At 55.3% G+C, this 27689-nt stretch overlaps 1 protein-coding gene across 1 annotated transcript in view; it reads right to left on the bottom strand.

Annotated features, from left to right (window-relative positions):
* The window catches only part of CPSF1 (cleavage and polyadenylation specific factor 1), a 114566-nt gene extending 87444 nt beyond the window's left edge, over window positions 1-27122 (bottom strand). Inside the window, exons 1-9 of the mRNA XM_082290193.1 lie at window positions 27075-27122; window positions 25587-25817; window positions 25461-25488; window positions 21640-21773; window positions 15944-16024; window positions 10967-11118; window positions 9287-9433; window positions 5337-5476; window positions 279-389 (exon numbers count right to left, since the gene is read on the bottom strand). Of these exons, the coding sequence (XP_082146319.1) occupies window positions 279-389; window positions 5337-5476; window positions 9287-9433; window positions 10967-11118; window positions 15944-16024; window positions 21640-21773; window positions 25461-25488; window positions 25587-25730 (937 nt within the window). The 5' untranslated portion in view covers window positions 25731-25817; window positions 27075-27122. The remainder of the gene's footprint in view (window positions 1-278; window positions 390-5336; window positions 5477-9286; window positions 9434-10966; window positions 11119-15943; window positions 16025-21639; window positions 21774-25460; window positions 25489-25586; window positions 25818-27074) is intronic.
* Window positions 27123-27689: the final 567 nt, after the last annotated feature.

Below are 27689 nucleotides of genomic sequence, written 5' to 3'. Positions count from 1 at the left end.
GACGAGGATGAGAACGAGGAGGAGGAAGACGAGGATGAGAACGAGGAGGAGGAAGACGAGGACGAGAATGAGGAGGAGGAAGATGAGGATGACGAAGGTGAAGACAAGGGCGATGATGGGGGACGCAGACGGGGATGGTGAGGAAGACGACGACGAGGACGACGAGGGTGAGGCCGAAGACGTGGCTGACAAGGACAGGAGGATGAAGTGGGACGAAGAGGAGGAAGATGAAGACCAGGACGAGGAGGAGGAGGGGGAGGAAGGCCGCGGTCCCTCACGCAGCGGGAAGACGGTGGTGCCGCAGGTGAGGCTGTTGAGGGCCACCCCGTACGGGGGCACGCTCTGGTTCAGGTACAGCAGCGAGTTCACGGCGAAGATCACCACGCCGCCTGCGGACAGGGGACAGCGTCACCGTCACCAGCAGTGTCACCGTCACCATCACAGGGTCACCGTCACCATCACACCGTCACCAGCAGTGTCACCGTCACCATCACAGGGTCATCAACACACCATCACCATCACACCGTCACCAGCAGTGTCACCGTCACCATCACAGTGTCATCAACACACCATCACCATCACACCGTCACCAGCAGTGTCACCGTCACCATCACAGGGTCACCGTCACCATCACACTGTCACCAGCACCATCACAATGTCACCAGCAGTGTCACCGTCACCATCACACCGTCACCAGCAGTGTCACCGTCACCATCACAGGGTCACCGTCACCATCACACCGTCACCAGCAGTGTCACCGTCACCATCACAGGGTCATCAACACACCATCACCATCACACCGTCACCAGCAGTGTCACCGTCACCATCACAGTGTCATCAACACACCATCACCATCACACCGTCACCAGCAGTGTCACCGTCACCATCACAGGGTCACCGTCACCATCACACTGTCACCAGCACCATCACAATGTCACCAGCAGTGTCACCGTCACCATCACACCATCACCAGCAGTGTCACCGTCACCATCACACTGTCACCATCACACCGTCACACCGTCACCATCCCACCATCACACTGTCACTGTCACCATCACAGTGTCACCGTCACCATCGCAGTGTCATCAACACACCATCACCATCACACCGTCACATCAGTGTCACCGTCACCATCACACTGTCACCATCACACCGTCACCGTCACCATCACAGTGTCACCGTCACCATCACACTGTCATCAACACACCATCACCACGCCGCCTGCGGACAGGGGACAGCGTCACCGTCACCAGCAGTGTCACCGTCACCATCACAGGGTCACCGTCACCATCACACCGTCACCATCAGTGTCACCGTCACCATCACAGTGTCATCAACACACCATCACCATCACACCGTCACCAGCAGTGTCACCGTCACCATCCCAGTGTCACCGTCACCATCACACCGTCACCATCAGTGTCACCGTCACCATCACAGGGTCACCGTCACCATCACACCGTCACCAGCAGTGTCACCGTCACCATCACACTGTCACCATCACACCGTCACACCATCACCATCCCACCATCACACTGTCACTGTCACCATCACAGTGTCACCGTCACCATCACACCGTCACCATCACACCGTCACCATCAGTATCACCGTCACCATCACACCGTCACCATCACCATCACACTGTCATCAACACACCATCACCACGCTGCCTGCGGACAGGGGACAGCGTCACCGTCACCATCACACCGTCACCGTCACCATCACACCGTCACCATCAGTGTCACCGTCACCATCAGTGTCATCAACACACCATCACCATCACACTGTCACCAGCAGTGTCACCGTCACCATCACACTGTCACCATCACACCGTCACACCGTCACCATCCCACCATCACACTGTCACCGTCACCATCACAGTGTCACCGTCACCATCACACTGTCACCATCCCACCATCACACTGTCACCGTCACCATCACACTGTCACCATCAGTGTCACCGTCACCATCACAGTGTCATCAACACACCATCACCATCACACCATCACCAGCAGTGTCACCGTCACCATCACACTGTCACCATCACACCGTCACACCGTCACCATCCCACCATCACACTGTCACTGTCACCATCACAGTGTCACCGTCACCATCACACCGTCACCATCACCATCACCCTGTCATCAACACACCATCACCACGCTGCCTGCGGACAGGGGACAGCGTCACCGTCACCATCACAGTGTCACCGTCACCATCACACCGTCACCATCAGTGTCACCGTCACCACCACACCGTCACCATCACCATCACACTGTCATCAACACACCATCACCATCACCACGCCGCCTGCGGACAGGGGACAGCGTCACCGTCACCAGCAGTGTCACCGTTACCATCACAGTGTCATCAACACACCATCACCATCACACCGTCACCAGCAGTGTCACCGTCACCATCACAGTGTCACCGTCACCATCACACTGTCACCATCACATCATCACACCACCACCGTCACCATCACACTGTCACCATCCCACCATCACACCGTCACCGTCACCATCACAATGTCACCATCACACCATCACCATCACACTGTCACCATCACCACACCGCCTGCAGACAGGGGACACTGTCACCGTCACCATCACACTGTCACCATCACACCATCACCATCACACCGTCACCATCACCACCACCCCGTCACCATCACCCTGTCACCATCACCCCGTCACCATCACCACACCGCCTGCAGACAGGGGACAGTGTCACTGCCACCATCACCCTGTCACCATCACTACGCCTCCTGGGAACACTGGGGCCATGGGGACATTGTCATTGTCACCGTACTGCCACCACCCCCCGGGATAAGAACAGCGTCATTGTCACCACCACCACACCCCCGGCACAAAGAAAATGTCACTGTCATTGTCACCATCACCACCACCACCACCATCATCACCTCACTGTCACCACCGCTGTCCCTACCCTGCCCCTGTCACCCACCAGGGACCCCTGTCTGTGTCCCTGTCCCTGTCCCCGTCAGTGCCACTGTGCCATTATCCCTGTCAGTGTCACCGTGTCACTGTGCCATTGTCACTGTCCCTGTCAGTGTCACCATGTCACTGTCACTGTGCCATTGTCACTGTCCCTGTGTCCCTGTCCCCACCAGTGTCACTGTGCCATTGTCCCTGTGTGTCCCTGTCCCTGTGTCCCTGTCAGTGTCACCGTGTCACTGTCACTGTGCCATTGTCACTGTCCCTGTGTCCCTGTCCCCACCAGTGTCACTGTGCCATTGTCCCTGTGTGTCCCTGTCCCTGTGTCCCTGTCAGTGTCACCGTGTCACTGTCACTGTGCCATTGTCACTGTCCCTGTGTCCCTGTCCCCACCAGTGTCACTGTGCCATTGTCCCTGTGTGTCCCTGTCCCTGTGTCCCTGTCAGTGTCACCGTGTCACTGTGCCATTGTCACTGTCCCTGTCAGTGTCACCATGTCACTGTCACTGTGCTATTGTCGCTGTCCCTGTGTCCCTGTCCCCACCAGTGTCCCTGTGCCATTGTCCCTGTGTGTCCCTGTCCCTGTGTCCCTGTCAGTGTCACCGTGTCACTGTCACTGTGCCATTGTCCCTGTGTGTCCCTGTCCCTGTGTCCCTGTCCCCGTCAGTGCCACTGTGCCATTGTCCCTGTCAGTGTCACTGTGTCACTGTGCTATTGTCACTGTCCCTGTGTCCCTGTCCCTGTGTCCCTGTCCCCGTCAGTGCCACTGTGCCATTGTCCCTGTCAGTGTGTCCCTGTCCCCGTGTCCCTGTCAGTGTCACCGTGTCACTGTCCCTGTGCCATTGTCCCTGTCAGTGTCACTGTATCACTGTCACTGTGCCATTGTCACTGTCCCTGTCAGTGTCACCATGTCACTGTCACTGTGCCATTGTCACTGTCCCTGTGTCACTGTCCCTGTGTCCCTGTCCCCGTCAGTGCCACTGTGCCATTGTCCCTGTCCCTGTCCCTGTGTCCCTGTCCCCGTCAGTGCCACTGTGCCATTGTCCCTGTCAGTGTGTCCCTGTCAGTGTGTCCCTGTCAGTGTCACCGTGTCACTGGCACTGTGCCATTGTCACTGTCCCTGTGTCCCTGTCACTGTGTCCCTGTCCCTGTGTCCCTGTCCCTGTCAGTGTCACTGTCACTGTGCCATTGTCACTGTCCCTGTGTCCCTGTCCCCGTCAGTGCCACTGTGCCATTGTCCCTGTCAGTGTGTCCCTGTCCCCGTGTCCCTGTCAGTGTCACCGTGTCACTGGCACTGTGCCATTGTCCCTGTCAGTGTCACTGTGTCACTGTCACTGTGCCATTGTCACTGTCCCTGTCAGTGTCACCATGTCACTGTCACTGTGCCATTGTCACTGTCCCTGTGTCCCTGTCCCCATCAGTGCCACTGTGCCATTGTCCCTGTCAGTGTGTCCCTGTCCCTGTGTCCCTGTCAGTGTCACCGTGTCACTGTCACTGTACCATTGTCCCTGTCCCTGTCAGTGTCACTGTGCCATTGTCCCTGTCCCTGTGTCCCTGTCCCTGTGTCACCGTGTCACTGTCACTGTGACATTGTCATTGTGTCCCTGTCAGTGTCACTGTGTCCCTGTCCCTGTGTCCCTGTCCCCATCAGTGTCACTGTCCCTGTGTCCCTGTCCCTGTGTCCCTGTCCCCGTCAGTGTCACTGTGCCATTGTCACTGTGCCATTGTCACTGTCCCTGTGTCCCTGTCCCCACCAGTGTCACTGTGCCACTGTGCCATTGTCACTGTGCCATTGTCACTGTCCCTGTGTCCCTATCCCCGCCAGTGTCACTGTGCCATTGTCCCTGTGTCCCTGTCCCTGTCACTGTCATTGTGCCATTGTCACTGTGCCATTGTCACTGTCCCTGTGTCCCTATCCCCGCCAGTGTCACTGTGCCACTCTCATTGTCCCTGTGTCCCTGCCCCTGTGTCCCTATCAATGCCACTGTGCCATTGTCACTGTCCCTGTGTCCCTGTCCCCGTCAGTGTCACTGTGCCACTGTCCCTGTGTCCCTGTCCCTGTGTCACTGTGCCATTGTCACTGTGTCAGTGTCACTGTGCCACTGTCACTGTGTCCCCGTCCCTGTCACTGTGCCATTATCACTGTCCCTGTGTCCCTGTCCCTGTGTCCCTGCCACCGTCACTGACTGATGGGTTTGGGGACAGGCAGGGACCCTGTCACTATGTCCCTGTCCCTGTCCCTGTCACCGTGTCCCTGCCCTCACCAGTGTCACTGTGCCATTGTCACTGTCCCTGTGTCCCTGTCCCTGTGTCCCTGTCCCCATCAGCGTCCCTGTGCCATTGTCCCCACCCCTGTGTCCCCCCTGTCCCCGTCACTGACCGATGGGTTTGGGGACGGGCAGGGCCTGGGTGCAGTCGAAGGGCAGCGAGCTCAGTGACCAGATGACCGGGTGGACGCGCTGCAGGATGTTCAGCGAGATGGCCACGATGCTGCACGTGTCCTGTCGCACTGCCACCCGCCTGTGGGGACACCCCAATGTCACCTGGGGGGCACAGAGTGACCCTGACCCCCACACGTGTCCTGTCGCACTGCCACCCGCCTGTGGGGACACCCCAGTGTCACCTGGGGGGCACAGAGTGACCCTGACCCCCACACGTGTCCTGTGGCACTGCCACCCGCCTGTGGGGACACCCCAATGTCACCCCAGTGTCACCTGGGGGGCACAGAGTGACCCTGACCCCCACACGTGTCCTGTGGCACTGCCACCCGCCTGTGGGGACACCCCAATGTCACCCCAATGTCACCTGGGGTGACCGACTGACCCTGACCCCCACACGTATCCTGTGGCACTGCCACCCGCCTGTGGGGACACCCCAATGTCACCCCAATGTCACCTGGGGGGCACAGAGTGACCCTGACCCACACACGTGTCCTGTGGCACTGCCACCCGCCTGTGGGGACACCCCAATGTCACCCCAATGTCACCTGGGGGGCACAGAGTGACCCTGACCCCCACACGTGTCCTGTGGCACTGCCACCCGCCTGTGGGGACACCCCAATGTCACCCCAGTGTCACCTGGGGGGCACAGAGTGACCCTGACCCCCACACGTGTCCTGTGGCACTGCCACCCGCCTGTGGGGACACCCCAGGGTCACCCCAATGTCACCTGGGGGGCACAGAGTGACCCTGACCCCCACACGTGTCCTGTGGCACTGCCACCCGCCTGTGGGGACACCCCAATGTCACCCCAGTGTCACCTGGGGTGACCGACTGACCCTGACCCCCCCCAGCCCTGTCACCCCTTTGGGGCCACCCCAATGTCCCCCGAGGTGACCAACTGACCCCCCCAGGGCTCATCTCTTGGCATTGGGGGTCTCCAAGGCGAGGTGTCCCCAGTGCCACCCCCTGCCCAGGCAGTGCCACCCCCAAACCCAGCAGTGACCCCCTGGCCTGTCCCTTGTGTCCCCCCCAAGGTCATTGGAACCCCCAAACCCAGCAGTGACCCCGATGGACTGGGAGCCTCCAGTCCCTGCTGGGAACCCCCAAAATGGACCCGGGCCAGGTCTGGTTGGGCTCGAAGAGGATGAGCAGCGTGGGCTCGTAGTAGCCATGCAGGAACTGCAGGGGCTGGGAGCCCCAAAACCCAACAAAAACTCCCTAAAACGCCCCAAAAACTCCACAAAACTCCCTAAAATGCCCCAAAAACTCCCCAAAAACCCCTCAAAACCCCAAACGGACCCGGGCCAGGTCTGGTTGGGCTCGAAGAGGATGAGCAGCGTGGGCTCGTAGTAGCCATGCAGGAACTGCAGGGGCTGGGAGCCCCAAAACCCAACAAAAACTCCCTAAAACGCCCCAAAAACTCCACAAAACTCCCTAAAATGCCCCAAAAACTCCCCAAAAACCCCTCAAAACCCCAAACGGACCCGGGCCAGGTCTGGTTGGGCTCGAAGAGGATGAGCAGCGTGGGCTCGTAGTAGCCATGCAGGAACTGCAGGGGCTGGGAGCCCCAAAACCCAACAAAAACTCCCTGAAACGCCCCAAAAACTCCACAAAACTCCCTAAAATGCCCCAAAAACTCCCCAAAAACCCCTCAAAACCCCAAACGGACCCGGGCCAGGTCTGGTTGGGCTCGAAGAGGATGAGCAGCGTGGGCTCGTAGTAGCCATGCAGGAACTGCAGGGGCTGGGAGCCCCAAAACCCAACAAAAACTCCCTAAAACGCCCCAAAAACTCCACAAAACTCCCTAAAATGCCCCAAAAACTCCCCAAAAACCCCTCAAAACCCCAAACGGACCCGGGCCAGGTCTGGTTGGGCTCCAAGAGGATGAGCAGCGTGGGCTCGTAGTAGCCATGCAGGAACTGCAGGGGCTGGGAGCCCCAAAACCCAACAAAAACTCCCTAAAACGCCCCAAAAACTCCACAAAACTCCCTAAAATGCCCCAAAAACTCCCCAAAAACCCCTCAAAACCCCAAACGGACCCGGGCCAGGTCTGGTTGGGCTCCAAGAGGATGAGCAGCGTGGGCTCGTAGTAGCCATGCAGGAACTGCAGGGGCTGGGAGCCCCAAAACCCAACAAAAACTCCCTAAAACGCCCCAAAAACTCCACAAAACTCCCTAAAATGCCCCAAAAACTCCCCAAAAACCCCTCAAAACCCCAAACGGACCCGGGCCAGGTCTGGTTGGGCTCCAAGAGGATGAGCAGCGTGGGCTCGTAGTAGCCATGCAGGAACTGCAGGGGCTGGGAGCCCCAAAACCCAACAAAAACTCCCTAAAACGCCCCAAAAACTCCACAAAACTCCCTAAAATGCCCCAAAAACTCCCCAAAAACCCCTCAAAACCCCAAACGGACCCGGGCCAGGTCTGGTTGGGCTCCAAGAGGATGAGCAGCGTGGGCTCGTAGTAGCCATGCAGGAACTGCAGGGGCTGGGAGCCCCAAAACCCAACAAAAACTCCCTAAAACGCCCCAAAAACTCCACAAAACTCCCTAAAATGCCCCAAAAACTCCCCAAAAACCCCTCAAAACCCCAAACGGACCCGGGCCAGGTCTGGTTGGGCTCCAAGAGGATGAGCAGCGTGGGCTCGTAGTAGCCATGCAGGAACTGCAGGGGCTGGGAGCCCCAAAACCCAACAAAAACTCCCTAAAACGCCCCAAAAACTCCACAAAACTCCCTAAAATGCCCCAAAAACTCCCCAAAAACCCCTCAAAACCCCAAACGGACCCGGGCCAGGTCTGGTTGGGCTCCAAGAGGATGAGCAGCGTGGGCTCGTAGTAGCCATGCAGGAACTGCAGGGGCTGGGAGCCCCAAAACCCAACAAAAACTCCCTAAAACGCCCCAAAAACTCCACAAAACTCCCTAAAATGCCCCAAAAACTCCCCAAAAACCCCTCAAAACCCCAAACGGACCCGGGCCAGGTCTGGTTGGGCTCCAAGAGGATGAGCAGCGTGGGCTCGTAGTAGCCATGCAGGAACTGCAGGGGCTGGGAGCCCCAAAACCCAACAAAAACTCCCTAAAACGCCCCAAAAACTCCACAAAACTCCCTAAAACGCCCCAAAAACTCCCCAAAAACCCCTCAAAACCCCAAACGGACCCGGGCCAGGTCTGGTTGGGCTCCAAGAGGATGAGCAGCGTGGGCTCGTAGTAGCCATGCAGGAACTGCAGGGGCTGGGAGCCCCAAAACCCAACAAAAACTCCCTAAAACGCCCCAAAAACTCCACAAAACTCCCTAAAATGCCCCAAAAACTCCCCAAAAACCCCTCAAAACCCCAAACGGACCCGGGCCAGGTCTGGTTGGGCTCCAAGAGGATGAGCAGCGTGGGCTCGTAGTAGCCATGCAGGAACTGCAGGGGCTGGGAGCCCCAAAACCCAACAAAAACTCCCTAAAACGCCCCAAAAACTCCACAAAACTCCCTAAAATGCCCCAAAAACTCCCCAAAAACCCCTCAAAACCCCAAACGGACCCGGGCCAGGTCTGGTTGGGCTCCAAGAGGATGAGCAGCGTGGGCTCGTAGTAGCCATGCAGGAACTGCAGGGGCTGGGAGCCCCAAAACCCAACAAAAACTCCCTAAAACGCCCCAAAAACTCCACAAAACTCCCTAAAATGCCCCAAAAACTCCCCAAAAACCCCTCAAAACCCCAAACGGACCCGGGCCAGGTCTGGTTGGGCTCCAAGAGGATGAGCAGCGTGGGCTCGTAGTAGCCATGCAGGAACTACAGGGGCTGGGAGCCCCAAAACCCAACAAAAACTCCCTAAAACGCCCCAAAAACTCCACAAAACTCCCTAAAATGCCCCAAAAACTCCCCAAAAACCCCTCAAAACCCCAAACGGACCCGGGCCAGGTCTGGTTGGGCTCGAAGAGGATGAGCAGCGTGGGCTCGTAGTAGCCATGCAGGAACTGCATGTCGATGATGTTGAGCAGTTTCTCGTCCAGCTCCCGCACGTCGATGATGTAGCTGGGCAGGAAACTCGACTTCTGCCTGCGGGAATTGGGGGGGCTCAGGGGGGGTTTGGGGGGCTCAGGGGGGGTTTGGGGGGTTCAGGGGGGGCTCAGGGGGGGTTGGGGCGGGGTTTGGGGGGGTCTGGGGGGGGTCGGGGGGGGCTCAGGGGGGGTTCAGGGGGGGGCTCAAGGGGGGTTTGGGGGGGGTCGGGGGGGGTTTGGGGGGCTCAGGGGGGGTCTGGTGGGGCTCAGGGGGGCTCAAGGGGGGTTTGGGGGGGGTCGGGGGGGTTTGGGGGGTTCAGGGGGGGTCTCAGGGGGGGTTTTGGGGGGGTCAAGGGGGGTTTGGGGGGTTCGGGGGGGGTTTGGGGGGTTCAGGGGGGGCTCAGGGGGGGTCGGGGCGGGGTTTGGGGGGCTCGGGGCGGGTCGGGGGGGGCTCAGGGGGGTTCAGGGGGGGTTCAGGAGGGGTTCAGGGGGGGCTCAAGGGGGGTTTGGGGGGTTCAGGGGTGGTTTGGGGGGGTCGGGGAGGTCTCAGAGGGGTTCAGGGGGGCTCTGGGGGGGCGCAGGGGGGGCTCAGGGGGGTTTTGGGGGGGTCGGGGGGGTTTGGGGGGTTCAGGGGGGGCTCAGGGGAGGTCGGGGCGGGGTTTGGGGGGCTCGGGGGGGTCTCAGGGGGGGTTTTGGGGGGGTCGGGGCGGGGTTTGGGGGGTTCAGGGGGGGTTTGGGGGGGTCGGGGGGGGCTCAAGGGGGGTTTTGGGGGGGTCGGGGGGGGTTTGGGGGGTTCAGGGGGGGCTCAGGGGGCTCAAGGGGGGCTCAGGGGGGGTTTGGCGGGCTCGGGGGGGCTCGGGGGGGTTCGGGGGGGTTCGGGGGGGGCTCAGGGGGGGCTCAGGGGGGGGCTCAAGGGGGGTTTGGGGAGGGTCAGGGGGGGTTTGGGGGGTTCAGGGGGGTCTCAGGGGGGGTTTTGGGGGGGTCGGGGCGGGATTTGGGGGGTTCAGGGGTGGTTTGGGGGGGTCGGGGAGGTCTCAGAGAGGTTCAGGGGGGGCTCAGGGGGAGCTCAGGGGGGGCTCAAGGGGGGTTTGGGAGGTTCAGGGGGGCTCAGGGGGGCTCAGGGGGGGCTCAGGGGGGCTCAGGGGGGGCTCAAGGGGGGTTCAGGGGGGGCTCAGGGGGGCTCAGGGGGGGTCTGGGGGGGGCTCAGGGGGGGTTGGGGGGTTCAGGGGGGTTTGGGGGGTGGTTCAGGGCGGATTTGGGGGGGCTCAGGGGGGTTCGGGGGGGGTTTGGGGGGTTCAGGGGGGATCAGGGGTGGTTCAGGGCAGATTTGGGGGGGCTCAGGGGGGCTCAGGGGGGGTCTCAGGGGGGGTTGGGGGGTTCAGGGGGGTTTGGGGGGTGGTTCAGGGCGGATTTGGGGGGGCTCAGGGGGGTTCGGGGGGGGTTTGGGGGGTTCAGGGGGGATCAGGGGGGGTTCAGGGCAGATTTGGGGGGTCTCAGGGGGTTCAGGGGTGGTTCAGGGCGGATTTGGGGGGGCTCAGGGGGGCTCAGGGGGGTTCCCCAGCCCTGCAGAGGGGTTTTCGGGGTGTCTCACCCCTCTCCCACCAGCCCCTCGTGCTCGTCGGCCAGCGAGTCGCGGCGGAAGGGCAGCACCACCAGGCGCGTGCCGTAGATCAGCATCACCGCGCAGCGCCCGTCGGGGTCCACCCGCACCCGCGGCGTGTGCACGTTCTGAACAAAGCCATCCTGGGGGAAAAAACGGGGATTTGGGGTGATTCTGAGGGCTGGGGAACTCCGAAATTCATCCTGGGAACGCCTAAAATCCATCCTGAGGGAAAAAACGGGGATTTGGGGTGATTCTGAGGGATGGGGAACCCTAAAATTCATCCTGGGAATGCCTAAATTCATCCTGGGAACCCCAAAATCCATCCTGGGAAACCCCAAAATCCATCCTGGGAACCCCAAAATCCATCCTGGGGGAAAAAACGGGGATTTGGGGTGATCCTGGGGGCTGGGGAACCCCAAAATTCATCCTGGGAACCCCTAAATCCATCCTGAGGGAAAAAACGGGGATTTGGGGTGTTGGGAGAGAGCCCAGAGCTGAGGGAACCCCAAAATCCATCCCAGGGGAATCCTGAAATCCATCCTGGGAACCCCAAAATCCATCCTGGGAAACCCCTAAATTCATCCTGGGGGAAAAAACGGGGATTTGGGGTGTTGGGAGAGAGCCCAGAGCTGAGGGAACCCCAAAATCCATCCCAGGGGAATCCTGAAATCCATCCTGGGAACCCCAAAATCCATCCTGGGAACCCCTAAATTCATCCTGAGGGAAAAAACGGGGATTTGGGGTGATCCTGGGGGCTGGGGAACCCCAAAATCCATCCTGGGGGAAAAACACGGGAATTTGGGGTAATTCTGGGGACAGGGGAACCCCAAAATCCATCCTGGGGAATCCTGAAATCCATCCTGGGAACCCCAAAATCCATCCTGGGAACCCCTAAATTCATCCTGAGGGAAAAAACGGGGATTTGGGGTGATCCGGGGGGCTGGGGAACCCCGAAATCCATCCTGGGAACCCCTAAATCCATCCTGGGGATCCCCAAAATTCATCCTGGGAACCCCTAAATCCCTCCTGGGGAACCCTAAAATCCATCCTGGGGGAAAAACGGGGATTTGGGGTGTTGGGAGAGAGCCCAGAGCTGAGGGAACCCCAAAATCCATCCTGGGGGAATCCTGAAATCCATCCTGGGAACCCCAAAATCCATCCTGGGGAACCCCAAAATCCATCCTGGGAACCCCTAAATCCATCCTGGGAACCCCTAAATTCATCCTGAGGGAAAAAACGGGGATTTGGGGTGATTCTGAGGGCTGGGGAACCCCGAAATTCATCCTGGGAACCCCTAAATTCATCTTGGGGGAAAAAACGGGGATTTGGGGTGATCATGGGGGCTGGGGAACCCTAAAATCCATCCTGGGAATGCCTAAATTCATCCTGGGGGAAAAAACGGGGATTTGGGGTGATCATGGGGGCTGGGGAGCCCCAAAATTCATCCTGGGGACCCCAAAATCCATCCTGAGGACCCCCTAAATTCATCCTGGGAACCCCTAAATCCATCCTGGGGAACCCTAAATTCATCCTGGGGGAAAAAACGGGGATTTGGGGTGATCCTGGGGGCTGGGGAACCCCAAAATCCATCCTGGGAACCCCAAAATCCATCCTGGGGAACCCCAAAATCCATCCTGGGGGGAAAAACGGGGATTTGGGGTGCAGAGAGAGAGCCCAGAGCTGAGGGAACCCCAAAATCCATCCCAGGGGAATCCTGAAATCCATCCTGGGAACCCCAAAATCCATCCTGGGAAACCCCTAAATTCATCCTGGGGGAAAAAACGGGGATTTGGGGTGCAGGGAGAGAGCCCAGAGCTGAGGGAACCCCAAAATCCATCCCAGGAGAATCCTGAAATCCATCCTGGGAACCCCAAAATCCATCCTGGGAACCCCAAAATCCATCCTGGGGGAAAAAACGGGGATTTGGGGTGATCCTGGGGGCTGGGGAACCCCAAAATCCATCCTGGGGAACCCCAAAATCCATCCTGGGGGGAAAAACGGGGATTTGGGGTGCAGGGAGAGAGCCCAGAGCTGAGGGAACCCCTAAATCCATCCCAGGGGAATCCTGAAATCCATCCTGGGAACCCCAAAATCCATCCTGGGGAACCCCAAAATCCATCCTGGGGGGAAAAACGGGGATTTGGGGTGCAGAGAGAGAGCCCAGAGCTGAGGGAACCCCAAAATCCATCCCAGGGGAATCCTGAAATCCATCCTGGGAACCCCAAAATCCATCCTGGGAACCCCTAAATCCATCCTGAGGGAAAAAACGGGGATTTGGGGTGATTCTGAGGGCTGGGGAACCCCGAAATTCATCCTGGGAACCCCTAAATTCATCTTGGGGGAAAAAACGGGGATTTGGGGTGATCCTGGGGGATGGGGAACCCCAAAATCCATCCTGGGGAACCCCTAAATCCATCCTGGGGGAAAAAACGGGGATTTGGGGTGATTCTGGGGGATGGGGAACCCCGAAATCCATCCTGGGAATGCCTAAAATCCATCCTGAGGGAAAAAAACGGGGATTTGGGGTGATTCTGGGGGATGGGGAACCCCAAAATTCATCCTGGGAAAGCCTAAAATCCATCCTGAGGGAAAAAACGGGGATTTGGGGTGATTCTGAGGGATGGGGAACCCTAAAATCCATCCTGGGAACGCCTAAAATCCATCCTGAGGGAAAAAACGGGGATTTGGGGTGATCCTGGGGGATGGGGAACCCTAAAATCCATCCTGGGAATGCCTAAATTCATCCTGGGGGAAAAAAACGGGGATTTGGGGTGATTCTGAGGGCTGGGGAGCCCCGAAATCCATCCTGGGAACCCCTAAATTCATCTTGGGGGAAAAAACGGGGATTTGGGGTGATTCTGGGGGATGGGGAACCCCGAAATCCATCCTGGGAATGCCTAAAATCCATCCTGAGGGAAAAAAACGGGGATTTGGGGTGATTCTGGGGGCTGGGGAACCCTAAAATCCATCCTGGGAATGCCTAAAATCCATCCTGAGAGAAAAAACGGGGATTTGGGGTGATCCTGGGGGCTGGGGAGCCCCGAAATCCATCCTGGGAATGCCTAAAATCCATCCTGAGGGAAAAAAACGGGGATTTGGGGTGATCCTGGGGGCTGGGGAACCCCGAAATTCATCCTGGGAACGCCTAAAATCCATCCTGAGGGAAAAAACGGGGATTTGGGGTGATCCTGGGGGCTGGGGAGCCCCAAAATTCATCCTGGGGACCCCAAAATCCATCCTGAGGACCCCCTAAATTCATCCTGGGGAACCCCTAAACCCATCCTGGGAAACCCCAAAATCCATCCTGGGAACCCCAAAATTCATCCTGAGGGAAAAAACGGGGATTTGGGGTGATCCTGGGGGCTGGGGAACCCCAAAATCCATCCTGGGAACGCCTAAATCCATCCTGAGGGAAAAAACGGGGATTTGGGGTGATCCTGGGGGCTGGGGAGCCCCAAAATCCATCCTGGGAACCCCTAAATCCATCCTGGGGAACCCCAAAATCCATCCCGGGGATCCCCAAAATCCATCCCGGGGATCCCCAAAATTCATCCTGGGAACCCCTAAATTCATCCTGGGGGAAAAAACGGGGATTTGGGGTGATCCTGGGGGCTGGGGAACCCCAAAATCCATCCTGGGAACCCCTAAATCCATCCTGGGGAACCCCAAAATCCATCCCGGGGATCCCCAAAATTCATCCTGGGAACCCCTAAATTCATCCTGGGAACCCTAAAATCCATCCTGGGGGAAAAAACGGGGATTTGGGGTGTTGGGAGAGACCCCAGAGCTGAGGGAACCCCAAAATTCATCCCAGGGGAATCCTGAAATCCATCCTGGGAACCCCAAAATCCATCCTGGGAACCCCAAAATCCATCCTGGGAAACCCCAAAATCCATCCTGGGAAACCCCTAAATTCATCCTGGGGGAAAAAACGGGGATTTGGGGTGCAGGGAGAGAGCCCAGAGCTGAGGGAACCCCAAAATCCATCCCAGGGGAATCCTGAAATCCATCCTGGGAACCCCAAAATCCATCCTGGGGAACCCTAAATTCATCCTGAGGGAAAAAACGGGGATTTGGGGTGATCCTGGGGGCTGGGGAACCCCAAAATCCATCCTGGGAACCCCAAAATCCATCCTGGGAACGCCTAAATTCATCCTGAGGGAAAAAACGGGGATTTGGGGTGATCCTGGGGGCTGGGAAACCCCAAAATCCATCCTGGGAACCCCAAAATTCATCCTGGGAAACCCCAAAATCCATCCTGGGGGGAAAAACGGGGATTTGGGGTGCAGAGAGAGAGCCCAGAGCTGAGGGAACCCCAAAATCCATCCCAGGGGAATCCTGAAATCCATCCTGGGAACCCCAAAATCCATCCTGGGAACCCCTAAATTCATCCTGAGGGAAAAAATGGGGATTTGGGGTGATCCTGGGGGCTGGGGAACCCCTAAATCCATCCTGGGGAACCCCAAAATTCATCCTGGGGGAAAAAACGGGGATTTGGGGTGTTGGGAGAGACCCCAGAGCTGAGGGAACCCCAAAATCCATCCCAGGGGAATCCTGAAATCCATCCTGGGAACCCCAAAATCCATCCTGGGAACCCCAAAATCCATCCTGGGAACCCCTAAATCCACCCTGAGGGAAAAAACGGGGATTTGGGGTGCAGGGAGAGACCCCAGAGCTGAGGGAACCCCAAAATCCATCCTGGGGGAAAAACATGGGAATTTGGGGTAATTCTGGGGACAGGGGAACCCCAAAATCCATCCTGGGGAACCCCTAAAATCATCCTGAGGGAAAAAACGGGGATTTGGGGTGATCCTGGGGGCTGGGAAACCCCAAAATCCATCCTAGGAACCCCAAAATCCATCCTGGTTGAAAAACAGGGGATTTGGGGTGATCCTGGGATCAGAGGGAACCCCAAAATCCATCCCAGGGGATCCCAGAGGATTTGGGGTGCCGGCAGAGCCTCACCCGCAGCTCCGGCTCCTCGAAGTAGTGCAGGGAGAGCGTCTTGAGGTCGTGGGTGCCAGGGTCGTACTCCACCACCGAGAGCTGGGGGGACAAGGACACCCCAAAATCAGCAAGGGGACCCCAAAATCAGCAAGGGGACCCCAAAATCAGCAAGGGGACCCCGGAATTATCAACGGGACCCCAAAATCAGCAAGGGGACCCCGGAATCAGCAACGGGACCCCAAAATCAGCAACGGGACCCCGGAGGTACCAATGGGACCCCAAAATTATCAACGGCATCCCAAAATTACCAATGGCACCCCAAAATTAGCAACGGGACGCCGGAATTACCAACAGGACCCCAAGAATATCAATGGGACCCCAAAATTATCAATGGGATCCCAAAGTTACCAACAGAACCCCGAAATTAACAACGGGACCCCGAAATTATCAATGGGACCCCAAAATTATCAATAAGACCCCAAAATCATCCAAGTGACTCCAAAATTATCAATGGCACCCCAAAGTTATCAACAGCACCCCGAAATTATCAATGGGACCCCAAAATTATCAATGGCACCCCGAAATTATCAACGGCACCCCGAAATTATCAACGGCACCCCAAAGTTATCAATGGCACACCAAAATTATCAACAGCATCCTGAAATTACCAATGAGACCCCAAAATTATCAACGGGACCCCAAAATTATCAACGGGACCCCAGAATTAGCAATGGGACCCCAAAATTATCAACAGAACCCCAAAATTATCAATGGGACCCCAAAATTATCAATGGGACTCCAGAATTAACAACGGGACCCCAAAATTATCAACGGGACCCCAAAATTATCAACGGGACTCCGGAATTAACAATGGGACCCCAAAATTATCAATGGGACCCCGAAATTATCAATGGGACCCCAAAATTATCAAAGGCACCCCGAAGTTATCAATAAGACCCCAAAATTATCAATGGCACCCCAAAATTATCAATGGCACCCCAAAATTATCAACGGCACCCCAAAATTATCAACAGAACCCCAAAGTTATCAATGGCACCCCAAAATTATCAACAGCATCCCGAAATTACCAATGGGACCCCAAAATTATCAATAAGACCCCAAAATTATCAACTGGACCCCAGAATTATCAACGGGACCCCAGAATTAGCAATGGCACCCCAAAATTATCAACAGCATCCTGAAATTATCAACAGAACCCCAAAGTTATCAATGGCACCCCAAAATTGTCAACAGCATCCCGAAATTATCAATGGGACCCCAAAATTATCAACGGGACCTCGAAATTTTCAACAGGACCCCAAAATTATCAATAAGACCCCAAAGTTATCAATGGCACCCCAAAATTATCAACAGAACCCCAAAATTAACAACGGGACCCCAAAATTATCAACGGGACTCGAAATTTATCAATGGGACTCCAGAATTAACAACAGGACCCCAAAATTATCAACGGGACCCCAAAATTATCAATGGGACCCCAAAATTAACAACACGACCCCAAAATTATCAACGGGACCCCAGAATTATCAACGGGACCCCAAAATTATCAATGGGACTCCAGAATTATCAATGGGACTCCAGAATTAACAATGGCACCCCAAAATTATCAACAGCACCCAAAAATCATGAACAACACCCCCAAATAATTAATGACACCCTAAATAATTAACGACACCCCCCAGGGGGGGTTTTGGGGTGCCCCAACCCCACCTGAGCCCCCCCCCAAATCCAAGGAGCAGCAGATCCCAAAGGGACCAGGGACCCCAAAAATGAGTGACACCCCCCCAAAATCATTAAAAACCCCCCAAAAATCATTACCCTCCCCCCCCAAAATCATTAACAACACCCCAAAAATCATTAATGACGCCCCAAAATCATTAATGACACCCCAAAGTAATTAAGGACACCCCAAAGTAATTAAGGACACCCCCAAGAGGGTTTTGGGGTGAGCCCCCCCAAAGCTCCCACGGGAGCTGCCCCTCCTCCCTCCTACCCCCAAATTTGGGGGTTTTGGGGTTTTTTTGGGGTGTCCCCCACCCCCAAATTTGGGGGTTTTTGGGCTTTTTTGGGGTGTCCCCCACCCCCAAATTTGGGGGTTTTTGGGCTTTTTTGGGGGGTTTTTTGGGGTGTCCCCCCCACCCCCAAATTCGGGGTTTTTGGGGTGCCCCCCCAAGCCCCAAATTTGGGGGTTTTGGGTTTTTTGGGGTATCCCCCCCACCCCCAAATTCGGGGTTTTGGGGTTTTTTCTTGGGGTGCCCCCCAAGCCCCAAATTCGGGGTTTTTGGGGTTTTTTTGGGGTGTCCCCCACCCCCAAATTTGGGGGTTTTTGGGCTTTTTTGGGGTGCCCTCCCCACCTCCAAATGTGGGGTTTTTGGGCTTTTTTGGGGGTTTTTTGGGGTGTCCCCCCCACCCCCAAATTCGGGGTTTTTAGGGTGCCCCCCCCACCCCCAAATTTGGGGGTTTTTGGGGTTTTTGAGGTGTCCCCTCCCACCCCCAAATTCGGGGTTTTTGGGGTTTTTTTTGGGGTGCCCCCTCCCACCCCCAAATGTGGGGTTTTGGGGGATTTTTTGGGGTGTCCCCCACCCCCAAATTTGGGGGTTTTTGGGCTTTTTTGGGGTGTCCCCCACCCCCAAATTTGGGGGTTTTTGGGCTTTTTTGGGGTGCCCCCCCTACCTCCAAATTTGGGGTTTTTTGGGCTTTTTTGGGGTGCCCCCCCTACCTCCAAATGTGGGGTTTTTGGGCTTTTTTGGGGGGTTTTTGGGGTGCCCCCCCCAAGCCTCAAATGTGGGGTTTTGGGGAATTTTTTGGGGTGTCCCCCACCCCCAAATTTGGGGGTTTGGGGCTTTTTTGGGGTGCCCCCCCCACCTCCAAATTTGGGGTTTTGGGCTTTTTTGGGGGGTTTTTGGGGTGTCCCCCCCTACCCCCAAATTCGGGGTTTTTGGGGTGCCCCCCCAAGCCCCAAATTTGGGGGTTTTGGGTTTTTTGGGGTATCCCCCCCACCCCCAAATTCGGGGTTTTTGGGGTTTTTTTTTGGGGTGCCCCCCTACCCTCAAATTCGGGGTTTTTGGGGTTTTTTTGGGGTGCCCCCTCCCACCCCCAAATGTGGAGTTTTTGGGGGATTTTTTGGGGTGTCCCCCACCCCCAAATGCGAGGTTTTTGGGGTTTTTTTGGGGTGCCCCCTCCCACCCCCAAATGTGGAGTTTTTGGGGGATTTTTTGGGGTGCCCCCCACCCCCAAATTTGGGGGTTTTTCGGCTTTTTTGGGGTGCCCTCCCCACCTCCAAATGTGGGGTTTTTGGGCTTTTTTGGGGGGATTTGGGGTGTCCCCCCCACCCCCAAATTCAGGGGGTTTTGGGCTTTTTTGGGGGTTTTTTGGGGTGTCCCCCCCACCCCCAAATTCGGGGTTTTTGGGGTGCGCCCCCCCAAGCCCCAAATTTGGGGGTTTTGGGTTTTTTGGGATTTTTGGGGTATCCCCCCACCCCCAAATTTGGGGGTTTTTGGGCTTTTTTGAGGTGCCCCCCCCTACCTCCAAATGTGGGGTTTTTGGGCTTTTTTGGGGTTTTTTTGGGGTGTCCCCCCCACCCCCAAATTCGGGGTTTTTGGGGTGCCCCCCCAAGCCCCAAATTTGGGGGTTTTGGGTTTTTTGGGGTATCCCCCCCACCCCCAAATCCGGGGTTTTGGGGTTTTTTCTTGGGGTGCCCCCCCACCCTCAAATTCGGGGTTTTTGGGGTTTTTCTGGGGTGCCCCCTCCCACCCCCAAATTTGGGGGTTTTGGGGATTTTTTGGGGTGTCCCCCACCCCCAAATTCGGGGTTTTGGGGTTTTTTCTTGGGGTGCCCCCCCACCCTCAAATTCGGGGTTTTTGGGGTTTTTCTGGGGTGCCCCCTCCCACCCCCAAATTTGGGGGTTTTGGGGATTTTTTGGGGTGTCCCCCCACCCCCAAATTTGGGGGTTTTTCGGCTTTTTTGGGGTGCCCTCCCCACCTCCAAATGTGGGGTTTTTGGGCTTTTTTGGGGGGTTTTTGGGGTGTCCCCCCCCACCCCCAAATTCAGGGGGTTTTGGGCTTTTTTGGGGGTTTTTTGGGGTGTCCCCCCCACCCCCAAATTCGGGGTTTTGGGGTTTTTTCTTGGGGTGCCCCCCCACCCTCAAATTCGAGGTTTTTGGGGTTTTTCTGGGGTGCCCCCTCCCACCCCCAAATTTGGGGGTATTGGGTTTTTTGGGATTTTTGGGGTATCCCCCCACCCCCAAATTTGGGGGTTTTTGGGCTTTTTTGGGGTGCCCCCCCAACCTCCAAATGTGGGGTTTTTGGGCTTTTTTGGGGGGTTTTTGGGGTGTCCCCCCCTACCCCCAAATTCGGGGTTTTTGGGGTGCCCCCCCAAGCCCCAAATTTGGGGGTTTTGGGTTTTTTGGGGTATCCCCCCCACCCCCAAATTCGGGGTTTTTGGGGTTTTTTTTTGGGGTGCCCCCCTACCCTCAAATTCGGGGTTTTTGGGGTTTTTTTGGGGTGCCCCCTCCCACCCCCAAATGTGGAGTTTTTGGGGGATTTTTTGGGGTGTCCCCCACCCCCAAATTCGGGGTTTTTGGGGTTTTTTTGGGGTGCCCCCTCCCACCCCCAAATGTGGAGTTTTTGGGGGATTTTTTGGGGTGTCCCCCACCCCCAAATGTGGGGTTTTTTGGGTTTTTTTGGGGGGCCCCCTCCCACCCCCAAATGTGGAGTTTTTGGGGGATTTTTTGGGGTGTCCCCCACCCCCAAATTTGGGGGTTTGGGGCTTTTTTGGGGTGCCCCCCCCAACCCCAAATTCAGGGGGTTTTGGGCTTTCTTGGGGGTTTTTTGGGGTGTCCCCCCCACCCCCAAATTCGGGGTTTTTGGGGTGCCCCCCCCAAGCCCCAAATTTGGGGGTTTTGGGTTTTTTGGGATTTTTGGGGTATCCCCCCACCCCCAAATTTGGGGGTTTTTGGGCTTTTTTGGGGTGCCCCCCCAACCTCCAAATGTGGGGTTTTGGGCTTTTTTGGGGGGTTTTTGGGGTGTCCCCCCCACCCCCAAATTCGGGGTTTTTGGGGTGCCCCCCCAAGCCCCAAATTTGGGGGTTTTGGGTTTTTTGGGGTATCCCCCCCACCCCCAAATTCGGGGTTTTGGGGTTTTTTCTTGGGGTGCCCCCCCACCCCCAAATTCGGGGTTTTTGGGGTTTTTCTGGGGTGCCCCCTCCCACCCCCAAATTTGGGGTTTTGGGGCTTTTTTGGGGTGTCCCCCACCCCCAAATTCGGGGTTTTTGGGGTTTTTTTGGGGTGTCCCCCACCCCCAAATTTGGGGGTTTTTGGGCTTTTTTGGGGTGTCCCCCACCCCCAAATTTGGGGGTTTTTGGGCTTTTTTGGGGTGCCCTCCCCACCCCCAAATTTGGGGGTTTTTGGGCTTTTTTGGGGTGCCCCCTCCCACCCCCAAATTCGGGGTTTTTGGGGATTTTTTGGGGTGTCCCCCACCCCCAAATGTGGGGTTTTTGGGCTTTTTTGGGGGGTTTTTTGGGGTGCCCTCCCACCCCCAAATTCAGGATTTTTGGGTTTTTTGTGTTTTTTGAGGTGCCCTCCCACCCCCAAATTCAGGATTTTTGGGTTTTTTGTGTTTTTTGAGGTGTCCCTCCCTTCCCCAAAGGTGGGATTTTGGGGTTTTTTTTGGGATTTTGGGGTTTTTTAGCCCCACCTTGGCATCCTTGAAGCTGAGCAGCAGCGCGTCCCTCTTGGCTCCGGCCAGCTGCACGCTGGCCATGGACATGACATTCCCAAAAAACGAGAACGAGGCCACCAGCTCCAGCTTCTCCCGCTGCCCTTTGCCCTCTGCAGGAGAAAATTTGGGGGGTTTTGGGGTTTTTTTTTTTAGGGGGAGGGGCGTTCCCAGAGCCCTGTAAAAGTGGGAACCCCCCCCAACCCCCACCTTGAGATTGGGAAGGCCCCGAATCGGGGGGGATTCCGTGGATTTGGATTTTCCTGCTCGTTCCTGATCCTTGTCCTGCCCCCCCCCCCCCTCAACCCACCCCAAATTACTTGGGGGGGGTCCCACCCTGGTATCATTCAGTGTGACCCCAAAATTGGGGTTGAGACCCCCCCTGAGGGGTTTGGGGGGGACATGGATAAGGTGGGGACCCCCCCCACGCAAAGGGTGGGAATGAGGGGGGAAGTGGGAAAAGGGGGATCAGCCCAAAAAGGGGGGAAAATACCAGAAAAAGGGGAGAAATCACCCCAGAAAATGGAGAATCGCCCCAAAAAAGGGGGGAAATCACAAAAAAGAGAAAAAAATCACCCCAAAAACCAGAGAAGCACCCCCAAAAAAAGGAGGAAAATCACAAAAGAATGAGAGAAAATCACCCCAGAAAGGGATGAAATCACCCCAATAAACAGAGAATCACCGCAAAAAAGGGAGAAAATCACAAAAAAGAGAAAGTCAACCCAAAAAGGGAGGAAATTACCACACAAAGGAAAAAAAGCACCATAAAAAGGGAGGAAATCGCCACAAAAAATGGAGAATCGCCCCAAAAAAGGGGGGAAATCACCAAAAAGAGAAAAAAGCACCCCAAAAAGGGAGGGAATTGCCAAAAAAAGGAGAAAACCAGCCCAAAAAATGGGGGAAAACCACCCCAAACAGCAAAGAACTGCCCCAAAAAAGGGAGAAAATCACCAAAAAGACAAAATCACCCCAAAAATGGAGGAAACCACCACAAAAAGGAGAAAATCACCCCAAAAAAGGACAAAATCACCCCAAAAATGGGAGAAAATCACCCGAAAAAGGGACAAAATCACCCCAAAAAGGGAGAAAAAATCACCCCCAAAAAGGGAGAAAAAAATCACCCGAAAAAGGGAGAAAATCACCCCAAAAAGGAGAAAAAATCACCCCAAAAATGGAAAATCACCCCAAAAAGGAGAAAAATATCACCCCAAAAAGGGAGAAAATCACCCTGAAAAGGGAGAAAAAATCACCCCAAAAATGGAAAATCACCCCAAAAAGGAGAAAAAAATCCCCCGAAAAAGGGAGAAAATCACCCCAGAAAATGGAGAATCGCCCCAAAAAAGGGGGGAAATCACAAAAAAGAGAAAAAATCACCCCAAAAACCAGAGAAGCACCCCCAAAAAAAGGAGGAAAATCACAAAAGAATGAGAGAAAATCACCCCAAAAAGGGATGAAATCACCCCAATAAACAGAGAATCACCGCAAAAAAGGGAGAAAATCACAAAAAAGAGAAAGTCAACCCAAAAAGGGAGGGAATTACCACACAAAGGAAAAAAAGCACCATAAAAAGGGAGGAAATCGCCACAAAAAATGGAGAATCGCCCCAAAAAAGGGGGGAAATCACCAAAAAGAGAAAAAAGCACCCCAAAAAGGGAGGGAATTGCCAAGAAAAGGAGAAAACCAGCCCAAAAAATGGGGGAAAACCACCCCAAACAGCAAAGAACTGCCCCAAAAAAGGGAGAAAATCACCAAAAAGAGAAAATCACCCCAAAAATGGAGGGAATCACCACAAAAAGGAGAAAATCACCCCAAAAATGGGAGAAAATCACCCCAAAAAGAAAAAAATCACCCCAAAAAGGGAGAAAATCACCCCAAAAAGGGAGAAAATCACCCCAAAAAGGGGAGAAAATCACCACAAAAAGGGAGAAAATCACCCCAAAAAGGAGAAAGTCACCCCAAAAAGGAGAAAGTCACCCCAAAAAGGGAGAAAATCACCCCAAAAAGGGAGAAAATCACCCCAAAAAGGGAGAAAATCACCCCAAAAAGGAGAAAATCACCCAAAAAGGGAGAAAATCACCCCAAAAAGGAGAAAATCACCCCAAAAAGGGAGAAAAAATCACCCCCAAAATGGAAAATCACCCCAAAAAGGGAGAAAAAATCACCCCCAAAAAGGGAGAAAAAATCACCCCAAAAATGGAAAATCACCCCAAAAAGGAGAAAAAATCACCCCCAAAATGGAAAATCACCCCAGAAAATGGAAAATCACCCCAAAAAGGGAGAAAAAATCACCCCAAAAATGGAAAATCACCCCAAAAAGGGAGAAAAAATCACCCCCAACATGGAAAATCACCCCAGAAAATGGAAAATCACCCCAAAAAGGGACAAAAAATCACCCAAAAAATGGAAAATCACCCCAAAAAGGGAGAAAATCACCCTGAAAAGGGAGAAAAAAATCACCCAAAAAATCGAAAATCACCCCAAAAAGGAGAAAAAAATCACCCCAAAAAATGGAAAATCACCCCAAAAAGGAGAAAAAATCACCCCCAACATGGAAAATCACCCCAGAAAATGGAAAATCACCCCAAAAAGGGAGAAAAAATCACCCCAAAAAATCGAAAATCACCCCAAAAAGGAGAAAAAATCACCCCCAACATGGAAAATCACCCCAAAAAGGGAGAAAAAATCACCCCAAAAATGGAAAATCACCCCAAAAAGGAGAAAAAATCACCCCCAACATGGAAAATCACCCCAAAAAGGGAGAAAAAATCACCCCAAAAATGGAAAATCACCCCAAAAAGGAGAAAAAAAATCACCCCAAAAAATGGAAAATCACCCCAAAAAGGAGAAAAAAATCACCCCAAAAAGGGAGAAAATCACCCTGAAAAGGGAGAAAAAAATCACCCCAAAAAATGGAAAATCACCCCAAAAAGGAGAAAAAAATCACCCCAAAAAATGGAAAATCACCCCAAAAAGGAGAAAAAATCACCCCCAACATGGAAAATCACCCCAGAAAATGGAAAATCACCCCAAAAAGGGAGAAAAAATCACCCCAAAAAATCGAAAATCACCCCAAAAAGGAGAAAAAATCACCCCCAACATGGAAAATCACCCCAAAAAGGGAGAAAAAAATCACCCCAAAAATGGAAAATCACCCCAAAAAGGAGAAAAAATCACCCCCAACATGGAAAATCACCCCAAAAAGGGAGAAAAAATCACCCCAAAAATGGAAAATCACCCCAAAAAGGAGAAAAAATCACCCCCAACATGGAAAATCACCCCAGAAAATGGAAAATCACCCCAAAAAGGGAGAAAAAAATCACCCCCAACATGGAAAATCACCCCAAAAAGGAGAAAAAATCACCCCCAACATGGAAAATCACCCCAAAAAGGAGAAAAAATCACCTCCAACATGGAAAATCACCCCAGAAAATGGAAAATCACCCCAAAAAGGAAAAAATATCACCCCAAAAAGGGAGAAAAAAATCACCCCAAAAATGGAAAATCACCCCAAAAAGGAGAAAAAAATCACCCCCAACATGGAAAATCACCCCAAAAAGGGAGAAAAAATCACCCCAAAAACGGAAAATCACCCCAAAAAGGAGAAAAAAAATCACCCCAAAAAATGGAAAATCACCCCAAAAAGGAGAAAAAATCACCCCAAAAGCAGAAAAAAATCACCCTAAAAATGGAAAATCACCCCCAAAACCACACCAGAAACTGAAGAACCCCCCCCCCCAAAAAGAGAAGAAATCCCAATCACCCCAAAATGACTGAACCCCCCCAAAAAAGAGCTCACTCACCCCCATTCCTGTCGCCTTTCCCCGCCGCCTGCAAGAGAAACCGATGCAATCGCTGGAAGCCGCCCCAAAACCCCGAGGATTGGGGGGATTGGGGGGTGTTTTTGGGGTTTTTTTTTGGGGGGTCACCTCGGTGTCGTGGTTGAGGCGGTAGACGAAGAGCTGGGAGGTGCCGGCCACCACCAGGTTCCGCTCGGCCGCCGAGAAAAAGTGGCAATAAAGGGAAAATTCCAGCCCCGTGGGAGGGTGGGTTTGCTTGTACACGGCGTACATGGCCCCCCCTCGACCTCAAAAAAACCCTAAATAAACACCCCAAAATCCCTCCTGGGTGGAGGGGGTGGGTGGGTGGGCAGGGCGGGGCTGCGAGGGAAAAAGAAATAAGAAAAGAGAGAATTAAAAGACGAAGAAAAAGGGGGAAAAAAAAGGAAGAAGGGAGAGACGGGCGTTAAAAAAAAAAAAGGAGGAATCAGCCCAAAAAATGGGGGAACGCAACGGAAGCCGCACAAAAATCCCCCCCAAAACCTCCCCCAAGCTCACGTTCTCCTCCTCATGGAGCCCCCAAAGGACCCCCTGAGCCTCTCACAGGACCCCCCAAACTTCCCCACCTCAATTCCCCCCAAATCCCCCCTCAGAACACCCCAAAGGGACCCCCCAAAACTCCCCCCATTTTCCCCTCAATTCCCCCCAAATCCCCCCTCAGAACACCCCAAAGGGACCCCCCAAACCTCCCCCCTCAGCTCCCCCCATTTTCCCCTCAATTCCCCCCAAAATCTCCCCTCAGAACACCCCAAAGGGACCCCCCAAACCTCCCCCCTCTGAACACCCCATTTTCCCCTCAATTCCCCCCAAAATCCCCCCTCAGAACACCCCAAATGGACCCCCCAAACCTCCCCCCATTTTCCCCTCAATTCCCCCCAAATCCCCCCTCAGAACACCCCAAAGGGACCCCCCAAACCTCCCCCCTCACTCCCCCCATTTTCCCCTCAATTCCCCCCAAATCCCCCCTCAGAACACCCCAAAGGGACCCCCCAAACCTCCCCCCATTTTCCCCTCAATTCCCCCCAAAATCCCCCCTCAGAACACCCCAAAGGGACCCCCCAAACCTCCCCCCATTTTCCCCTCAATTCCCCCCAAAATCTCCCCTCAGAACACCCCAAAGGGACCCCCCAAACCTCCCCCCTCACTCCCCCCATTTTCCCCTCAATTCCCCCCAAATCCCCCCTCAGAGCACCCCAAAGGGACCCCCCAAACCTCCCCCCTCAGCTCACTCCCATTTTCCCCTCAATTCCCCCCAAATCCCCCCTCAGAGCACCCCAAAGGGACCCCCCAAACCTCCCCCCTCAGCTCCCCCCATTTTCCCCTCAATTCCCCCCAAATCCCCCCTCAGAACAACCCAAACGGACCCCCCAAACCTCCCCCCTCAGTCCTCCCCATCTCCCCCTCACAGACCCCTCAAATTTCCCCTCACTCCCCTCAACTCCCCCACCTCCCCCCGCCGCCCGCTCCATCCCTACAGACCCCTCAAATCTCCTCCTTCATTCCTCCCCCACCCTCCAAAACCCCCAAAAACCCCTCAAAACCCCCCAAAAATCCCCCAAATTCGCGCCACCTCCTCACCGCTCCCACACGCGCCCGACCCGCTCCCGCCACCGCCGCCGCCGCCGCCACAGAGACGCCGGAAGTGGCGCCGGAAGTGGTGCCAGAGCGGCGCCCGCGGGACCGCTCCGGCCGCTCCGGCCCCCCCCGACCATAGAGACGCTGGGTCCTCCAGCGGCGTCGGGACTCGAACCGGGGACCCCCGGAGACCCCCCCCCCCTAAAAATCCACCGACCCTCTGGGGGATTTGGGGGGAATGGAGGGGGATAGGGGGGTCCTGGACACCCCCAAAGGGAGTTGAACCCCATGGAGAGGGTCTGGAGGGGCCCTGGAGCCCCCCAAAAGGGGCTGCACCCCATAGGGACCCCTGTACCCCCCCAAAAAAGGGGCTGCACCCCATAGGGGTCCCACGCTTAACAGGGGCCCTGGACCCCCCAAAAGGGAATTGCACCCCATGGAGAGGGTCTGGAGGGGCCCTGGAGCCCCCCAAACTGGGCTGCACCCCATAGGGACCCCTGTACCCCCCCAAAAAAGGCTGCACCCCATAAGGTCCATACACCCCCCCCGGGAGTGCCCCTCCCAGCCCCTATAGGCCCCTATGGCGCTATAGGGCTCCTGCCTCCCCAGTGCCCCCCA

Source organism: Coloeus monedula (assembly GCF_965178545.1).
Source record: "Coloeus monedula genome assembly, chromosome: 1".
Classification (NCBI taxonomy): Eukaryota; Metazoa; Chordata; class Aves; order Passeriformes; family Corvidae; genus Coloeus; species Coloeus monedula.
This window is presented reverse-complemented; position numbering and strand designations above follow the sequence as displayed.